The following is a 16362-nucleotide window of genomic DNA, read 5'->3' on the forward strand; positions in this document are numbered from 1 at the left end:
GAGAGAGAGAGAGAAGTAAATGNGTTTTAACTACCTGAAGCTTCAGTTGCATGAGATCCAGGTGCCACCCTAATGTCGACCTAAACAACACGAGGAGAAATAAAAGAAATTAGTGAAGAAGCAAGTACTGTATAAGACAAACAAAATCAACTACGAATCACATTACGAAATTGATTATCATTCGTAAGTTGACATTAGAGTATATATGCAAGTATGCAACTAAGCAATACAAAATTTCTGTGAATGCATGTTTCATTAGAGCCACTAGGCAGTCTTTAATTCTTTATGGCAGCCATTCATGACTTTCGTGTCCCAAAACATCACCGGAAGGGAAGCTATGCCTTATTCAACTGAATTGGCATAGTATAGAAACAATACCCCCTTGTATGAAAAATACAAGAACCAAACTACCCAATCATAGAGAAAGGCTAGAGCAACCACTAAATTGCTATAACTTAAAAATCACAGTTGATAGGCAATACATACAGGTTTATACACTTTAGAACAGACACCATAACTAAGTGAATTAATCAAGTCTTTTTTTCTTTTTTTCTTTTTTTTTTTTCTATATTTTGAATTAATCAAGTCTTAAACATTCAAAGGATATTTAGGTCCCATATTTATCAAGCATGAAACTATAAGGACAACAGATACTTTCTAGATGAACGGTTTGACCACCGATGCTACTTGATCACCCAATCTGCAGGGTGGGGTGGAATCTCACAAAGTCACAATAGCTACCAGATACTGGCTCTTAATGTAATACCACATTTCATTTGTCTTTAATTGTTGAACAAGGTTCATTATAAGCACTGTATTCAAGAAACCACTAACCACATACAGATTCTATGTGCAACTATACTTCTCCACAGTACAACAATAAATGAGTGTGGATATACAAGATAAGAGATTACTGCGAAAACAATTTGCAACACAACTTTCTAGCTTCCAGATAACGACCCATTAAATGATATCCACTTTTAACAATCACATGGATGTTTCATGAACCGTAAAAAGAATTGCAAGAGTATCAAGCAATGACCCCCAAAACAACATAATATCAATCAATTGAAGCTAAAAGAAAAAAGAAGAAGGGGCAGAGATAAAAGCAAAGGAAGCCTGCATAGCTACGTTTGGGAACAAAATTGAAAGAAAGGATTAAGGGAACAAGTGATAGCAACTTCAATGCCAAGTGCGCCACTAAATACTTCAATTTAAAATGTTGTGGGGTTCTGAAGAAAAACATCGTATTTTTTTTTTTTTGGTCTGATCACTGCAACAATATGACTGAAATAGTCAAATAACATCTCTCAGATTTTAACCTCAATTCTTGTATATTACTCTCAGTTCCAGCTATATATCTTAATGAAACATAAAGAATGAAAAATAAATAAACGGTGATACCTTGAATCGAGAAGGAAGGCTCCTTAAGAGTTTAACACGTAGGCAAAGACCAATAACTGTTGCCATACTGCAATGTTCAACAGTAGGAGTAAATGTGACCCTGGAGAAGTAAAAGGTTCATTGTTTATGTAAGAGTCTAAAATGCAACATTATAAAAGGAAAAAAGGTGTTTAATATGAGCAGGAAGAAGAATTGTCTACCTAACATGACCACGAACATCATCTACTTCAATTGCATCTTCTGAAATTACTTTGAGCTCTTCCAAAGAGTAAGGGTGCTCTGGGTCTTTAATATCTCTAATATGATTTAAGAATAGTCAAGAAATACTAAATTCTTCATAGCATATAACACATGTTTCAAACCTAAGCAGGTATAGTGATTAATCCAATGAAGTGCACAGTAATTGGTCATAAATCATTGAAAAATACGTGAGCAATATTTATTCATAATCATCAGAAAGGATATCAAAAATCTCTTCTTGGTCAATTGGTTCAACAGCATTTTCATCTGCAGCACTTGGAACACTACGAACCCGCCGCTCTTTCTTTCCATAGATGACTGGATTTGCATTTATCAACTCGGATACCATTTTTCCTGGATAAAAGAAAAAGGGAACATAAACAATTTAAAAGATCAATAAACATACCTGGTTAAAATGTGGATAAAAGAAAGCTGAAATTTCAAGAAAATATATTCTATTCTATACGCAGCCAAGCAGGGCCCTTCTATGAAACAGTTCCCTTTCTACACTTACATGTGGGGATATGCACCCAGTATATCCACTGGCAATGGGAACCAATAAGAGAACTCCAAGAGACTGAGTACATTCAGTTCAACAATGGTATCCACCAGAAAATGTATATACAAAATTAACCTTTCACCACAGTGGTGCTTAGCTTCATTAGACTCCATTAGAGAAAGAAGTCAAGGATAAATAATAAAAAGTTATAAATTTCTACAAGGGACTCAATGTATTTCTTTAACCATTTGACTCCACAATGATACATCACCAATTTAGCTACAAAAAAGTTTATAATACTGGTGCATAAGCAGGTGAATGAAAACCAATTCAAGAACAGGAAAATAGATCATTAATCTCCTACAAGTTTTTGAACACGATGTAGTATTTGTTGCAGCAAACCTTCTGTTTTTATACATGTACCACAAAAGATCGACATAGCAGCATAAGGTGACAAGATGGTATAAATTCCGCAAGAGTGAAATTGAATCCATGTGATGATGCAGGGAATTAACACATGGATCACATAGGCTCAAAGGTGCCAAGATTAAAGTTCTAAGTACTAGAGCAAACTAAAACAAGATATCACACAGAATTAACACTATGCTGCAGTAGTAGCCATCTTTGTATTGTCTTTAACCTCTCATTTGAACCCAGATCATTCAAATTTTTGCACCAGAAAATCTGATATAGAGCTCCTACCTCAAAGCTCTCTACAAGACTCAAATTTTATCCGTTTAAAGTGATTCTTGATCCTACGGAAAGGGACTGAAACCCTCTAAAATACGGAGCGAGTTTTATACTCAGGTAACTCCTTGAATCCAACTGGGTCATTATTGTAGAGATCTAACAAATTATACGACTCCACAACACAATAACTTCCTTATAACCCGATCAAATTAACCAACTGATATATCCACTTTATGCTACTCGAAGTGCCCGTCAATCAGTTCTTGGTTTGAGAGGTAACAAGGCAATATAATTTCACCAATAACAGAAATTTCCACCAAAGCAATAAACAAGTAAAAATCTAAACGACACCAAATTTCATACAACCAAGCTTCCCTATAATTGAAAGTTCTATTCAATAGTTCTTATCAAAGAAATTTTTAAATATTTTACTCACCTCTGTCACTTCAACGCAAGCCTTCAACTTTCCTCCCTTTCTCTGAGTTAATCGGCAAAAACAAAACCTCCCAGTATAAATATATAAATAAGGGTCAAAAACATAAATATTTCAAAATACAGGTAGTGAAATGCAATTAACTTTTCCTTTTTCCATATTTATAATTTGGCCTCGCGGGTCTTATTAGAATCAACATTCACTCTTCACAGCGCGAAAAATATACACTGCACTTTCTCTCTCCTCCAAATCTCAGCTCCATGGCTTACGAAGACGATCCGTACGCCTCTTGCCCCCAATTTCAATTAGGGTTAGGGTTTTGGTTTTTCCCCGATTCCAATTTCTCACAATCCTCACCGTTATTGTTTTTCAGGTACCGCGACGAAGATGGCGAGCCATTGATGAACCCCGACGACTTCGATCGCGAGCCCTCGCCGGAGCCGCTTCTCGATGTGGACGAGGACGCCGGCGATTGGCGCGACCGGGAGCGGTCGCAGACGCCGGTGTACGACCCTGACGCGTCGTCCAAGTCCAGGCCGAGGAAGCGGCTGGTGAAGAAGGGCGGCGGCGAGAGCCAGAAGGTGGTGGTGTTGAGAGAAGGGGAGTACTGGCCGGAGGGTAAGCTTCATGAATTGATGCCGGATAGTGATGAGGAGGAGGAGCAGAGTAGGGGTAAGAGGATGAAGAAGGAGAAGAGGCATAAGGGGGAGAAGAGGGGGTTGAGATTGCCGGGAAAGTCGTCTTCTGATAAGGCGGCCATGGCCGGCGAGGTTAAGGAGATGTGGGACACTGTTGGTGCCGGGGATTCTGAGGTCAGTTTGGGCAGATTGGGTTTTGTTGTTTAAGTTGGAAAATGGATGATTAATGTGTAATTAGGGCAGCAATTGATGTTGATACTTGATTATTAACGTGTATCCTAGAGATTGCCAAATTGGTGTTTTTGTTTCTATGACTCTTTCATGTAGATTAACTATTGAAGTTGCTGATGGTGTTTGTTGTTCAATGCAATAGGATGATAATGAGGGTCAAAGGAATTTCGATGATGACAACTTTATAGATGACACTGGCGTGCATCCTTCTGATCGGTATGCAAGTGACAATGATCGTTCGCCCAGTCATCATCCACAGGTGAGTTTTGTATGATAATGATGTAATGCCCAAGCATGGGATATAAAGTCGGGAAGTTTACCAGAAGTTTGGTTGATTGGTGTCCTTTTTTTAATTATAAGATGTGAGATGCCATTTGCTGCCACTGATTACTTACCTCTAGGTTGAGATGGGAACTCATGGACCAATTCATTTTTTTGTGTGTTTGTAACTTTCTAGGCTGAAGAGGGTGAGGAAAATGAAATCGATGCGCTTTTTAGGGTGGGTAAGAGAAAGAAGAAGAATGAAAGAAGTCCAGCGGAAATAGCAATGGTTGTTGAGAATATCATGGCCGACCTTGAGGTTACAGCTGAAGAGGATGCAGACCTGAACAGACAGGGGAAACCTGCCATTAATAAACTGAAGAAGGTGTCTCTTCTCACAGAGGTCCTCTCAAAGTAAGCTTGACTGCACTCTCTTATTTTCTCTCAATTTGCAACATATATCGTTATCTATTGTTTACCTGTTTACATCTTTCTTAACTGGTTTGTCACAGGAAGCAGCTTCAACAAGAGTTCTTGGATCACGGAGTGCTAACTCTACTCAAGAATTGGCTTGAACCTCTTCCAGATGGAAGTTTACCAAATATAAATATTCGAGCAGCAATTTTGAAGATTTTGACTGATGTATATCTTCCCCCATTTTAATGTGTGATATGGAATAAAGGTTGTCAGCACTTTTATGTAGGACCTGAATTAGTGCTTCTGTTGTGCAGTACCCTCTTGATCTAGAGCAGTTTGATAGAAGAGAACAACTGAAGCGAAGTGGCCTTGGAAAGGTTAGGATTTTTTTTCCTTAGAAAAGAATTCAGGATCTCATAAGAATATTTGTGTATATGCTTTTGCAAAAAATGTGACAACTTTATGCTTTGACAGGTCATTATGTTTTTGTCAAAATCAGATGAAGAAACAGCTTCCAACAGAAAACTTGCAAAGGAATTGGTTGACAAATGGGTAATATGATTTTCTCCAGTATCTAATTCACCTAATAAGTTTGTTTGTTTTTGTAATTGTTGCCTAATGAGTGATGGTTCCTTGTGATATCCAATGATGTTGACATTTGTGTTTTTTCTACATGAATTCAGAGTCGACCTTTATTCAATAAAAGTACAAGGTTTGAGGACATGAGAAATGTTGATGAGGAGAGGGTTCCCTTTAGAAGGCCACCAGTGAAAAAGTACAGTGAGATTTTCCCATATTTGCACATTTTGATGAACCTGAAGCAGAAGTGGTCTTGTGCATTAGTAATTTATTTGTTTTTATATCTTTTTCTATAGGCCAGCCAGCAGTGGGTCAGGAATGGAGTCTAGAGATGGTGATCTTGACTTAGATGAGTTTTCAAGGTAAGCTTTGAGGATGGTTATATATGGTTAAATCCTGTTTCGAAGGGTCCAGCTTCGATTGTTGCTTTTTTGCTCTGCTGCTTTCCTGGAAGTTTTTTTTTTTTTTTTCTGTTCTAAATTCTAACTTTGACTCTGATATAGGGAAAGAAAATCTGGCCAGTCATCTTCTCGGCAACTTACTTCAAGGCCAGAAGCAACGCAAATGGATTTTGTGGTGCGTCCACAATCTAAGATTGATCCTGATGAAATTAGAGCTCGCGGTAAACAAGCAATACAGGATCAGCGGCGTATGAAGGTTGGTTGTCTCTTTCCTCTATTTTCTTGATGATTGATTGTTCACCATCACATGATTGCATGAAGACGGGTTCAGTACTCACTAGTGTAGCTTAATTAAATTAATATTCTAATGATTGTCTTAGACTCTTAGTTGCATTTTGCAAATTTTCATTTCTTCAATCTTTATGTTATCTTTGTGACAGATGAACAGGAAGTTGCAACAGTTGAAGGCACCAAAGAAGAAGCAGCTTCAAGCCACAAAGCTAAGTGTTGAGGGTCGTGGTATGGTCAAATACTTGTAAATCACTGATCTTACCAGCACTTAAACATACTGCGGAACTGATTGGTGGGTCCAGTTTGTTTTGAGGGTTGAGGTGAAAGTTGTAATTGTTCTTTGATGTGTGTTGATAAATACCAATAAATATTTGAGCTTTCATTCAGTTTTGGATGTACACTAGTCCCCGTCTCTAATCACATTTTAAATACCAATAAATATTTGTCAATTGGAAAAAAAATAAAAATAAAAAAAATAAAAAAAATAAAAATTCCTCCGCTTTGGAGCAATTTCATTCTGGTTCGAGTTTCCCTACCTTAATTTGTTGGATGACCATCAGGTTAAGGTGTTGGACTTTTAAAAAAATCAGGTTGAGGTGTTGGACTTGCTTTCCTTATTTGGTTTAGCAAGTTAAATTTGAAGTTTCCAATTTAGAATACTGGTTTCGGTGCTACTAGAAGTAACGGTTTACACTTTACAGTAAAGCAGCTGTGTATATAGTGAACCCCAAATACAGCTTTGGATAAGTTTTAGAACATCATGGCGACTAGCCAAGTTTGATAATGCTAACCATTCCTCTTCTGAAAACAATCCCAGATAAGATAAACATGGATACCATACGGAGTTTCTATGAACAATTTACAGAAAAAACTACTCACTAGTACTGTGGCTTCAATATCGTCACCTTCTGCACCGAGCAAAGCGTTGGCTTCAGCTAAGCCAAATGGCGTTGCTTGCTCAACCAGCTTTCCTTCACCACCACGCAGGCTGCAGGAGCTGAGAGCTCAGGCCGGTGGAGATGGCAGTGTTGACGTGGCTGTGAATCAGGGTAGTAGTAACCAAAGGGACTCAAATGGAGAAGATGCCTAGTGCTAGAAGGTTGGCTGTGGATGTTTCACCTTTTGGTCTATTAGATCACACGTCCCCAATGAGGACTATCTGCCAGATGCTGTACACAATGAACAGTCTTCTCGAAGACACCGTGACGCTTCCCGGCACCAGAAGCCGATTTGAGGTTCGCACACCTAGGGATATCAAAGACGATGAGAATGAGATCAAAATGCGGCTCGACATGCAATAGGATGCCGAGTTGTCTATTGAGGATGATGTGCTTGTCATAAAGGGTGATAAAAAAAAGACAACAAGGATGATGAGGTCTAGCAGGAGATTCAGTTCGTACAACACACGCCTTCAGCTTCAGGATAATTTTGACAAGAGCAAGGTGAACGCAGAGCTCAAAATGGTGTGTTCTTCTCTACATTGCCGTTCCCAAGACCAAAGTGGAGGGCAAGGTCGTTGAAGTAGATAACAAGTGAACAGATAAAAGTCCTCGGTTTGTTTGTATAGGCTTGTTTAGCATGTGAGAGGGAAAGCAGAACTAGAGTACTCTAAACTTGTACCTTAATTTCACTCTACCTAAACTTTGTAAACGTCATCATAGATTTCTGTCTAAAAGAAATGAGCTGTTCAAAATTCATTTGGTACAAAACTGCAAATGCAAATAACAATAACAATGGCTACATGGCCAAGAAAACTAAAACTGATTGCTTCCTTTCAACAGGAACATCCAACAGCTCTCTAATACCTTAAGACTGAAAGAAAAAGGAAAGAGAAAAAAATCCAACCAATGGCCATTCATGCATGGTGGTGCATCTTTGATTTCAGTACAAACCTGATCTTATTATATGAAAAAGGTGAAAATGAAATGTTAGATCAGGAGGCTTTCTCTAATGCACTGGAGATCTTCTGGTTTCTTGACTGCTATATTCCATATGCATGTCGTATGCATCAAGACATTCACTTTTTCTTGCCAGTTTTATTCGCTTTTCTTAGTGGTGCAGCATTTTTCATTGGCAGCCTTCGTTTCCGTGTCATAGCAAATTCTCCAAATTTGTGACCCACCTTTTCTTCAGTGATTTTGCAACGAACATGAGTTTTTCCATTATAAATGCGAACAGTGCAGCCAACAAATTCCGGTAAAATAGTAGATCTGCGGGACCAGATTTTCTTGTTCATAAGAAGTTCTTTGTTGGTTTTCATTTTCATCAGGAATGCATCCACAAAGGCACCATCATAATAATGAGATCTGCAAAAAATCTATGCAGTGAAAATCACAAACAAAATTTCCTGTCCTCTTTGATCTCTCATAACAAAAGCTAAGTGACAAAATACCAAAAGAACACAAAAACCAAGTTGACAAGACATCTTCACAAATAGGGGAAAATAGAGCAGCAACGTAAAGAAACATACTCTTGCTTGACTTGGGTACTGTAACCTGCTGTACTCAGTCCACCCAGTCCCACAGAAAAAGCCTTCCTTGAGTCCAGCTATATATCACATTGAAAAAACCATAGATTACACCGATACCATCCAATAATCATTGTCAGACCCATGAATAATGTATCAAATACGCAGACTAAATACATATGTCCAAGATAATAACCTTAGTGGAGGATGTTGGGAGGAGATTCTGAGCCCAACCACGGCTGAAGAGTGAAATCAGACGCTTTGCCATGTTTTCCTCTGTTTCATGACAATTGGAATCAGATTTTTCCACCATGAGAAAGAGAGATAAATGTTTTAAGAGAAACGAGGACTAGCAAGGCTATTGATTGATGCAATCTGGTTTATGCCAGATCAGACCAATGTACGATTTGATGAAACAATATAAACTAGAGAATGTAAACACATCCAATGTTATGGGTAAGGATGGCATATTACCGTCAGTCAGCACATTCAGTAATCAAACTGAAATTTGGGGATTTTAGCACTGTGTTAATGTCAAACAGGACCCTAAATAAGGGGTTTTAACTGATCTTGGAACCCCCAAAATGAAAATCTTGGGTATCTGTCTAGCTTATTCACTCAACAAATCATTACTCGTAAGAATACCAAAAACACTAAGAAGATGCACACAAGTCCTCTTTAGAGTCATCCAACTTGACTTTTCTAATACCACCAGCAACAGAGATTACTCCCTTACCTCCTCATCATTGTTGAATCACAGAGAATTGACAGTATGTCAAGTCTGGGCAAAGATGGGCTAATAGGTTGCTCTTCCACCCACACATCTTCCCAGAACCTCACTTCTCTCCGATTACCAACCAGAAACTCAAAACAAAGGGAGAACCAATTTATTTATACTGATATACTCTTTCGGGGTCTCTACTCAATGGCAGAAAGAGCCAAATACCCATTCTTGCACAATGATGACTCTCAGATATTACCCTTAATCTACTTTTATCCTCTTTGTATAAACCAACAATGTTCCATTCAGCTCCTTTAGTTCGATTATGGTGCAGTAAGAGCAAATCGGAGCACATTAGAAAGGAAATTTTATCAGAAAAAAATCATCAAGGTCACGTGAAGCAAAAAACTTAAAGCCAAAAGCAAAAGCACCAAAGTTATGTAGCTAAGTCCAGATGCAGCTACATGTATAGTCAGTTACTATATATAACTAGAGTTAAATGGGATGACTTGGTTTGATAGGAGTCAAAGCTGAAAACCCATATGCTTTGAAAGAAGCTTCTATAGTCTGGGAAGGGGTCTAGATTCATCAAAAACAACAATTTACTTGGCCATGGTATAGAAACATCATACAAGTAATAACTATGTCTATTTTAAACCCCATCAAAAAGAGAAATATATGTTTGTGTGCATACAACAAGTACTGCATTTTGGTTTCAAAACCTGCTGCTTTTATGTATCTTCCCCTCAATCAATACTTCTTCGTAATTGCTTTAAGAATTATCAACCCCTTACTCTTAGCTTTCTCAACCATGTAAGGGATGAAAGTCCCGAGATACACAAATAAAGGAGATCACAAACTTGTCGAAATCAAAAGCATCCATGAGCCGGCAATTGCAATCACAACTCAATATCTTAACTCAAAACTATCGAGCAATCAAAACAAAAGTTATACACCTAGAGGAGTAGAGCATTCCATGGTTTTTTCTGGTCTAACTGAATCAATTGAATTGGAGTTGCAGCAATGAAATTTGTTTCAATCAATTGAATAAACTTTCTCGAAAATTTATCAAATACTAAATAAAATGTAATGGGTAGTATAAAAGAGGAGTCTTTGAAGCTTTTGAGTTCATGGGTTCAACCAAAAATTCCATCTTCCACCGCAACCCAATGTAAACTAGACCCGAAAATTAAACAGTCAGGAAAAAGAAAGTGCAAACCTTGAGGAACGCGTGCTTGTGAAAGGTGAAGCTGATTGCGACTCTGAAATGGGACTTTGATAAAGTATTGATTTTTCCGGCAGGTTTCTCCGGACTCTAAAACCCAGCAAGAACTTTGCAATAGAGCAGAGAGACGACAGGGGTTAATAAACCCAGAAGACAAGAGAGTAAATTTACATATCGCACCCCTTGTTTATGTTTTTTGGTTTTTTTGGTTTTTTTTTTTTGCCAGACAAAATGTACTTTTTTGGTTACCCTCTGTTGAATAATATTGGCCTGATTCTCGATTTCGATATAAAGTCTTTTTCTTTCTTTCTTCTGGTTAACTATTTGCCATTTTGGTTACATAACTAAGCAGCTTTCAAACTGTAAGCATACTTGGCGACTTGGTGTAACATGTGAAACTATGAATGAACTGAGAGCGCGAAATACTTGCTCTGATGTGCAACATTGATCTTATGGTTTAGAGAAAACTGTAGTAGTAACTTTACTTTGCTTCGGAAAGTTTACTTCTCAATATACTTTCAACATTTACTAGACCAACCTATAAATCGAGGTATCAACTTTACTTACCTAAAGATGTCTGTTTCTCGCTGCACACCTAGCTCTCATGTTCACATTCTGTCTCCAACAATGCTTAAAACTCAGATTAATCTGACAGAATAAAAACCCGTATTCTATCAATTTAGATCAGTGCAGGTTTTGCGTTTATGGTGACCAGATAACAGCATCTACCAGGAGAAACTACAGCCTTCTGCAGTCCGCTCTAAACAATTCTGCAGATTTAGTTTTTCAACAGTGATAGCTTTTACTAGTTTAGCTCTCATTCGGTTATTACTTCAGCTCAAATCTAAACACAAGTCACAAGGTTACTAAAGTCATGATTCATCATCATGATTGAAGCACTTGGCCTCTTTGTTCCCTACAGAAAGCTCCTCTCCCCATTGTTGGATACTATCTATGTCGAGCCCTACAGCTTCACAACAGACTCAACATGGTATTCAACTCCCTAAGCCTTGCAACGTCAACCCTTCTCTTGGTTGGTTCTGCAATCTCTGACAGTTCTCTGGTAACTGCCGTCACTGAAGATATTGGTGCTTTCAGGTGGTTGAAAACCATGTATGGAAAAGAGGAGAGAAGATCAGTGGCGACTCTGCTCTTGTCACTGAACTTCCCAATCCTCTTTTACATAGTCTTCCACTCTTTCCTAGAGGATTGCAAACTTCAGAAAATCAAGAGGAAAACAAGTCAGCCACACTGAAAAGCCAGATTACACCAGCCCATCCCCAGCCACATCCATGTATCCTTGCAGATTCCCAATTGGCATAGACAGCTATCAGAGTCACCAGCAACTGAGCAACGATGAAAGCTCCAAGCAAGAGAAGTTCAGGTCATTCCAAAAAGGAAAAACTGCGGGTCCTTGTGACAAAGATCGGGGCTTGGCTATTACTGACTTGTAACTGGCAAGTATAACGCTGCCATCATTTCACTAGGGTTATTCCTCAAAGAACGTACATGAAACTTATCCGAGAAGAAGTCTATCTTGCATCAACCAAAAGAACACTACCATCATCAAGGCCATGTAATTGCCAAGAACAATGCCAGTAGCAAGAATTCCTTTCAGTTTCCAGTTGTCTGGCATTGGAGATGGTTCCATCATTTAGTATAGCAATGTTCAATACCAAGGGTGCAAAGTCAAACTTCCATATCAAAGCGATGACCATAAAGCCACACACTATGCCTATGGTAATTGAAACGGCGTAGATAGTATAGTTCTTTGTTCTCTGGATACGGCCCTGCTTATAAGTATTGCGCTTATTATCTAGCAGCATCAGTACCATCAGCTACAGCAATTCCAATGTCTGCTTTTTTCAAAGCAAGAGCATCGTTGACACACCATCTCCAGTCATTCCACAGATGTGCTTCCTCTCTTGTAGCCTCCTTACAAGTTCATATTTGTGCTCTGGAAATACTCCAGCAAATCTGTGAGCCTTCTCAATCAATTAGTCAATGGGAAGGGAAGAAATGGATGCATCCTTGTAGATGGATACAAGCCGCCGTCCAGTTTCCTTGCCAACAGCAAGCTGATCCCCAGTGATCATCTTCACATTCACACCTAGATTGAGAGCTCTGCGAATAGTTCTACACTGTCATGCCTGGGAGGACCAAATAACAGCAACAAAACAAAAATCTGCCATGGTTCTCCTGGACTCTCTTTTGTTTTCTCAGGTATTTGCTGTCTTGCAACTCCAAGGGATCAAAGCCCACATTCAGCGAATTTATCAATCACGGCATGAAATTTTCTCTTGAAATCTTCCTGCAGTTGCATAGCTCTAATATTTTCCCAGGGGCACCTTTGCTAGCTCAATGTCAATTCCCATCGCAATCAATGTAGGTAAAAGCAGTCCTCTTGTCAACAGGGTTGAATGGAAGGAAATCGATTTCTCTGACACCAGCTCCCACCTCCTTTAAATCAGAAAGCATATTTATCATGCAGCATCAATGCCAGTCTTAGAATACCTAGAAGCCCTGATTTTCAGTCCTAGAAGCCCTTGCTGCTGGAAGGATAACATGCTCTTCCTCCACACCCTTGGGAAACACTTTGGTTAGATATCTATCAACTATCAGCTTGTTCAGGGTCAAGGTCCCAATCTTATCACTGCACAGTACATCCATGCCAGCCATTTCCTCAATGTCAGTCATTCTCTTGGTAATAGCACCTTGCTGAGAAAGCCTGTGCGAACCTATAGCCATCGTGACAGATAACACAGTAGGCATAGCAATGGGGATTCCTCCTATCAGAGAACCAGCATATTATCAATCCCATCCCTGTACCTGCGCCTCTGAATTGGGTACATAACAACCATTCCTAATTGCTGTGAGAACTTTCTGGAAATGCCCACCATTGTTGGTGCTGTCCACAAGATGCGCAGCTTTACCAAAGAAGCTGTGGACACCAGTTGCAATGACCACTGCTTCAATTTCACCCTGTTTACATGTTGAGCCAGAAAACACATCATCTCCAGGATTTTAAGTAACAGCAAGGGACACGCCAGTTAGTGCAGACTGGTCAATCTTGAGGGGATCACCCTCAAGAGGGCATCTTAACGCTGATTATGTCTCCTGGAACCAAAATTGAAGCCTCTTGCTCGGTCCATCGACCGTCTCTGAGGACCTTAGTTTTAGGAGCAAGACCAGCCATAAGTGCAGCAGCTGCATAAGTGCTAGCTGTATTCTTCAGCATTAAGATGCTAAATCGAAATGGAGTGATCTTCAACAAAGCTTGTAAAACAAGTTGGTACCTTCGCAGCAAGCATCCAATTGGAGAAAATGAAACCACATTGTATCAAATCCAACCACTGCAGGTTTAACTTGATCATAAGCAAATAACGACATGAAGTTGGAAAAACAACCTACCTCCAGAGTGCTACCTTTTGGAAAGATTGTATGTAATGTAATAAAAAAAAGTGTATCAACAGTGTGACCTTCTCCCTTCTGAGTTCAGATTCACTGACCACAATAAGAATCTTAACAGATACTAAAGTGAGCTAGAACAGCCCAAAAACTCTGGGGCATATTCAATGCTGCTAGATTTAATGCATACTTTTCCCCACCTCCGTTTAAAAAATGTGTAGATAAAGAACATGCAGTACTTATAATTGAGAAATTATTTCAGTCGGCTTTAGCTTATTGATTTTAATCCATCACCATCCACCTCAGGCTCATGCTTTATCTTTAGTCATATTAGTTGGAATAGGAACCCCATGCACATGTAATCATGTACATACATATTAGCATATGTAATGATCTAAAGAGCATAACAGAACGTAGATGCAAAAGTCACACACATAACTGCTTACAAAAGAAAAAGGAATATAACAAGAACTAATGAACATGAGATTAGATTTAACATGCATTCTGATGAACTCGTAGCCAACAGAAAAAGATTATAGTCAGCAACTAATTACATTATGATATAAGAGCAATACCGTCATTTGCTGCAAACTACCAACATGTTCCGCTTTGAATCCAAAATCCAAAGATGGAAGTACACAAAGGGTTTTTGGTTTCCCAACGTCTTAGCCAAATGTAAGCAAATCCAATGGAAGAGAAGCAGGATCAAGTTCCCAACAGTCTTTCGGAAGGTTTGGGGCCTCTGTACCAGATAGCTTCTTTGCAGGAATTTCATGTGAAATAAACCTCACATCATCTTTCTCTAAACATCGAATAGCATGAGCTCCAATCTCCCTTCTCTTAAATACCGTGTTGAACCCATCAACCTTCTCAAGATACCCCATACTCAAACCATGCATCTCACTGTAACTCGTCAGAAACACAACTATATCATAGCATAGCTTCTCTTTAACCAACAGATTGCTTCCATCAGATTCAAAAGTTGCTTCGTTGTAAACTGCCCAAACAGATCCCTTCTTGGGATAAATCCGATAAACCTCTCTCGCAGCTCTGTCACAATCCACCACATGAGAAAATATATGCACTGAATTAGTGATGGTCTGCCTAGCAACTTTAAACCTTCCACAAGGCACATGCAGTCCCATCTTCTCCCAAGAAGCCAACCACTGATCCCCATTATTCTGAAGATCCAACCAACTAATTTTCACCTCAAAAGGACTGACGGAAACAACTTCATCAACCAAACCATAATTCCTCGGCATTCCATCACCCTCATCATATATAGCCCACACCTGCCCTTTCTTAAAACTCCTCTTATCTTTGTTGAAATCATAAAACTGTGCATCCTCCCCCTCCAAATCTTCACTCTCCGCCCTCTTGCTTTTCCTGCTCTTAGCACTCCCCAAATCCTTAGCTTTCTTACTTTCATCTTCACTCTCAGCCCGGTTGCTTTTCCTGCTCTTAGAACTCCCCAGATACTTAGCCGTAGATTCCAAATCTTCACTCTCCGCCTGCTTGCTTTTCCTGCTATTACCAACTCCCAAATCCTTGGCCTTCTTCGCAACAGCGCGTTTCTCAACTTCTGCATTCTTCCCCTTCCCCTTCTCCTTCATCTTCTGCTCTCGTGCCTTTTGCTTGAACTCCGCTAATGTCATCATCTCCTCATCTACTTTCGCCTTCTTCGGCTCACTCCTCTCCATCACCTCCCCTACACTACTCATTCTCTTCCTCAACCTCCTCCTCGACTCGCCAACTCCACTCGAGGCCAATTTCCTCAACCTCTCACTACTCCTAACCCCAGCATTAGCTGCATTGTCCCCACTCTCCACCTCCACAGCCTCAAAGCTCTTCCTACAGCTAGGACATACCAAACTCTGCCCCAAATACCTCCTCTCAAACTGATGCAAAAGCCGGCACGTCGAACACGCCGTCCAAAACGTCTCCCCTAACCCTAACCCCTCACTACTCTCCTTCATCTTCCTATCCTGAATCTTAACCCTAAGCTTCATATCAAACTCCTTCCTCCTAATCCTATCCGAGAGAAACCGAAAAGCCTCCACCACAAGCTTGAAGGCCTCGTCGGAGCCCAAATGGGGGTTCTTATCAGGGTGGAGGAGGAAAGCGAGCTTCTTGTATTTGGTCCTAATGGTGTTGATGTGGGTGAAGGGCTCCACCTGGAGGATCTTGTACCAGTTGGGATTGGGGCTGCTCTTGTGGGCCGTGCGGAGGATCTCCAAGGCGGTGACCATGGTGGCGACGCCGTCGAGGTTTGGGCTGAGGCGGTGGGCGCGCTTGGCGTATTTGAGGGCGGATTTCAAGTTGGAGGCTTTGTATTTGGATTCTGCTGTGGATTTTAGGCGTAGAGCCTCTGCTTCTTCCATTTCTCGGATGAAAAACGATCAAGGGGTTTAAGGGTTTTTGAGAATTTTGAGTGGCAGGAGAAGTAGTCAAAGCATT

General features: G+C 39.8%; 4 protein-coding genes and 2 pseudogenes across 4 annotated transcripts in view; 2 read left to right on the forward strand and 4 right to left on the reverse strand.

Moving 5' to 3' along the window:
- LOC101291627 (MIP18 family protein At1g68310-like) overlaps positions 1-1993 on the reverse strand; it is a 3117-nt gene extending 1124 nt beyond the window's left edge. Inside the window, exons 1-4 of the mRNA XM_004300139.1 lie at positions 1855-1993; positions 1605-1719; positions 1405-1504; positions 35-80 (exon numbers count right to left, since the gene is read on the reverse strand). Of these exons, the coding sequence (XP_004300187.1) occupies positions 35-80; positions 1405-1504; positions 1605-1719; positions 1855-1993 (400 nt within the window). The remainder of the gene's footprint in view (positions 1-34; positions 81-1404; positions 1505-1604; positions 1720-1854) is intronic.
- Positions 1994-3466: 1473 nt separating this feature from the next.
- On the forward strand, positions 3467-6484 carry LOC101291922 (protein IWS1 homolog). The gene is made up of 11 exons (XM_004300140.1): positions 3467-3546; positions 3640-4078; positions 4278-4394; positions 4593-4810; positions 4909-5038; positions 5128-5190; positions 5288-5365; positions 5497-5588; positions 5689-5754; positions 5896-6049; positions 6234-6484. The coding sequence occupies exons 1-11, from the start codon at positions 3527-3529 to the stop codon at positions 6330-6332; spliced, it is 1476 nt and encodes a 491-aa protein (XP_004300188.1). The 5' UTR covers positions 3467-3526; the 3' UTR covers positions 6333-6484.
- A 450-nt stretch (positions 6485-6934) lies between these two features.
- Positions 6935-7620, forward strand: LOC101291250 (annotated as a pseudogene).
- A 109-nt stretch (positions 7621-7729) lies between these two features.
- LOC101292214 (ribosomal protein S19, mitochondrial-like) lies at positions 7730-10755 on the reverse strand. The gene is made up of 4 exons (XM_004300141.1): positions 10492-10755; positions 8748-8827; positions 8555-8631; positions 7730-8390 (listed from the first exon to the last, which is right to left on the reverse strand). Exons 2-4 carry the CDS (start codon positions 8817-8819, stop codon positions 8102-8104), a joined length of 438 nt encoding a protein of 145 aa, XP_004300189.1. The 5' UTR covers positions 8820-8827; positions 10492-10755; the 3' UTR covers positions 7730-8101.
- A 710-nt stretch (positions 10756-11465) lies between these two features.
- Positions 11466-13735, reverse strand: LOC101291537 (annotated as a pseudogene).
- An 835-nt stretch (positions 13736-14570) lies between these two features.
- Positions 14571-16286, reverse strand: LOC101291837. The gene has a single exon (XM_004301605.1). The coding sequence runs from the start codon at positions 16284-16286 to the stop codon at positions 14571-14573; it is 1716 nt and encodes a 571-aa protein (XP_004301653.1).
- Positions 16287-16362: the final 76 nt, after the last annotated feature.

The sequence above is a fragment of the Fragaria vesca genome, linkage group LG5, assembly GCF_000184155.1.
Source record: "Fragaria vesca subsp. vesca linkage group LG5, FraVesHawaii_1.0, whole genome shotgun sequence".
NCBI classification, from domain to species: Eukaryota; Viridiplantae; Streptophyta; class Magnoliopsida; order Rosales; family Rosaceae; genus Fragaria; species Fragaria vesca.

What these genes read in the sequence shown, in the direction of transcription:
- LOC101291922 (XM_004300140.1), top strand. Translation starts at nt 3,527, where the DNA reads ATGGCTTACGAAGACGATCC. An exon ending in TTGGTGCCGGGGATTCTGAG is followed by an intron (nt 4,079 to 4,277) that starts GTCAGTTTGGGC and finishes TCAATGCAATAG; the next exon opens with GATGATAATGAGGGTCAAAG. An exon ending in GACTTAGATGAGTTTTCAAG is followed by an intron (nt 5,755 to 5,895) that starts GTAAGCTTTGAG and finishes ACTCTGATATAG; the next exon opens with GGAAAGAAAATCTGGCCAGT.
- LOC101292214 (XM_004300141.1), bottom strand. Translation starts at nt 8,819, where the DNA reads ATGGCAAAGCGTCTGATTTCACTCTTCAGCCGTGGTTGGGCTCAGAAT. An exon ending in TCCCAACATCCTCCACTAAG is followed by an intron (nt 8,632 to 8,747) that starts GTTATTATCTTG and finishes TGTGATATATAG; the next exon opens with CTGGACTCAAGGAAGGCTTT. An exon ending in AGTACCCAAGTCAAGCAAGA is followed by an intron (nt 8,391 to 8,554) that starts GTATGTTTCTTT and finishes GATTTTTTGCAG; the next exon opens with ATCTCATTATTATGATGGTG.
- LOC101291837 (XM_004301605.1), bottom strand. Translation starts at nt 16,286, where the DNA reads ATGGAAGAAGCAGAGGCTCTACGCCTAAAATCCACAGCAGAATCCAAA.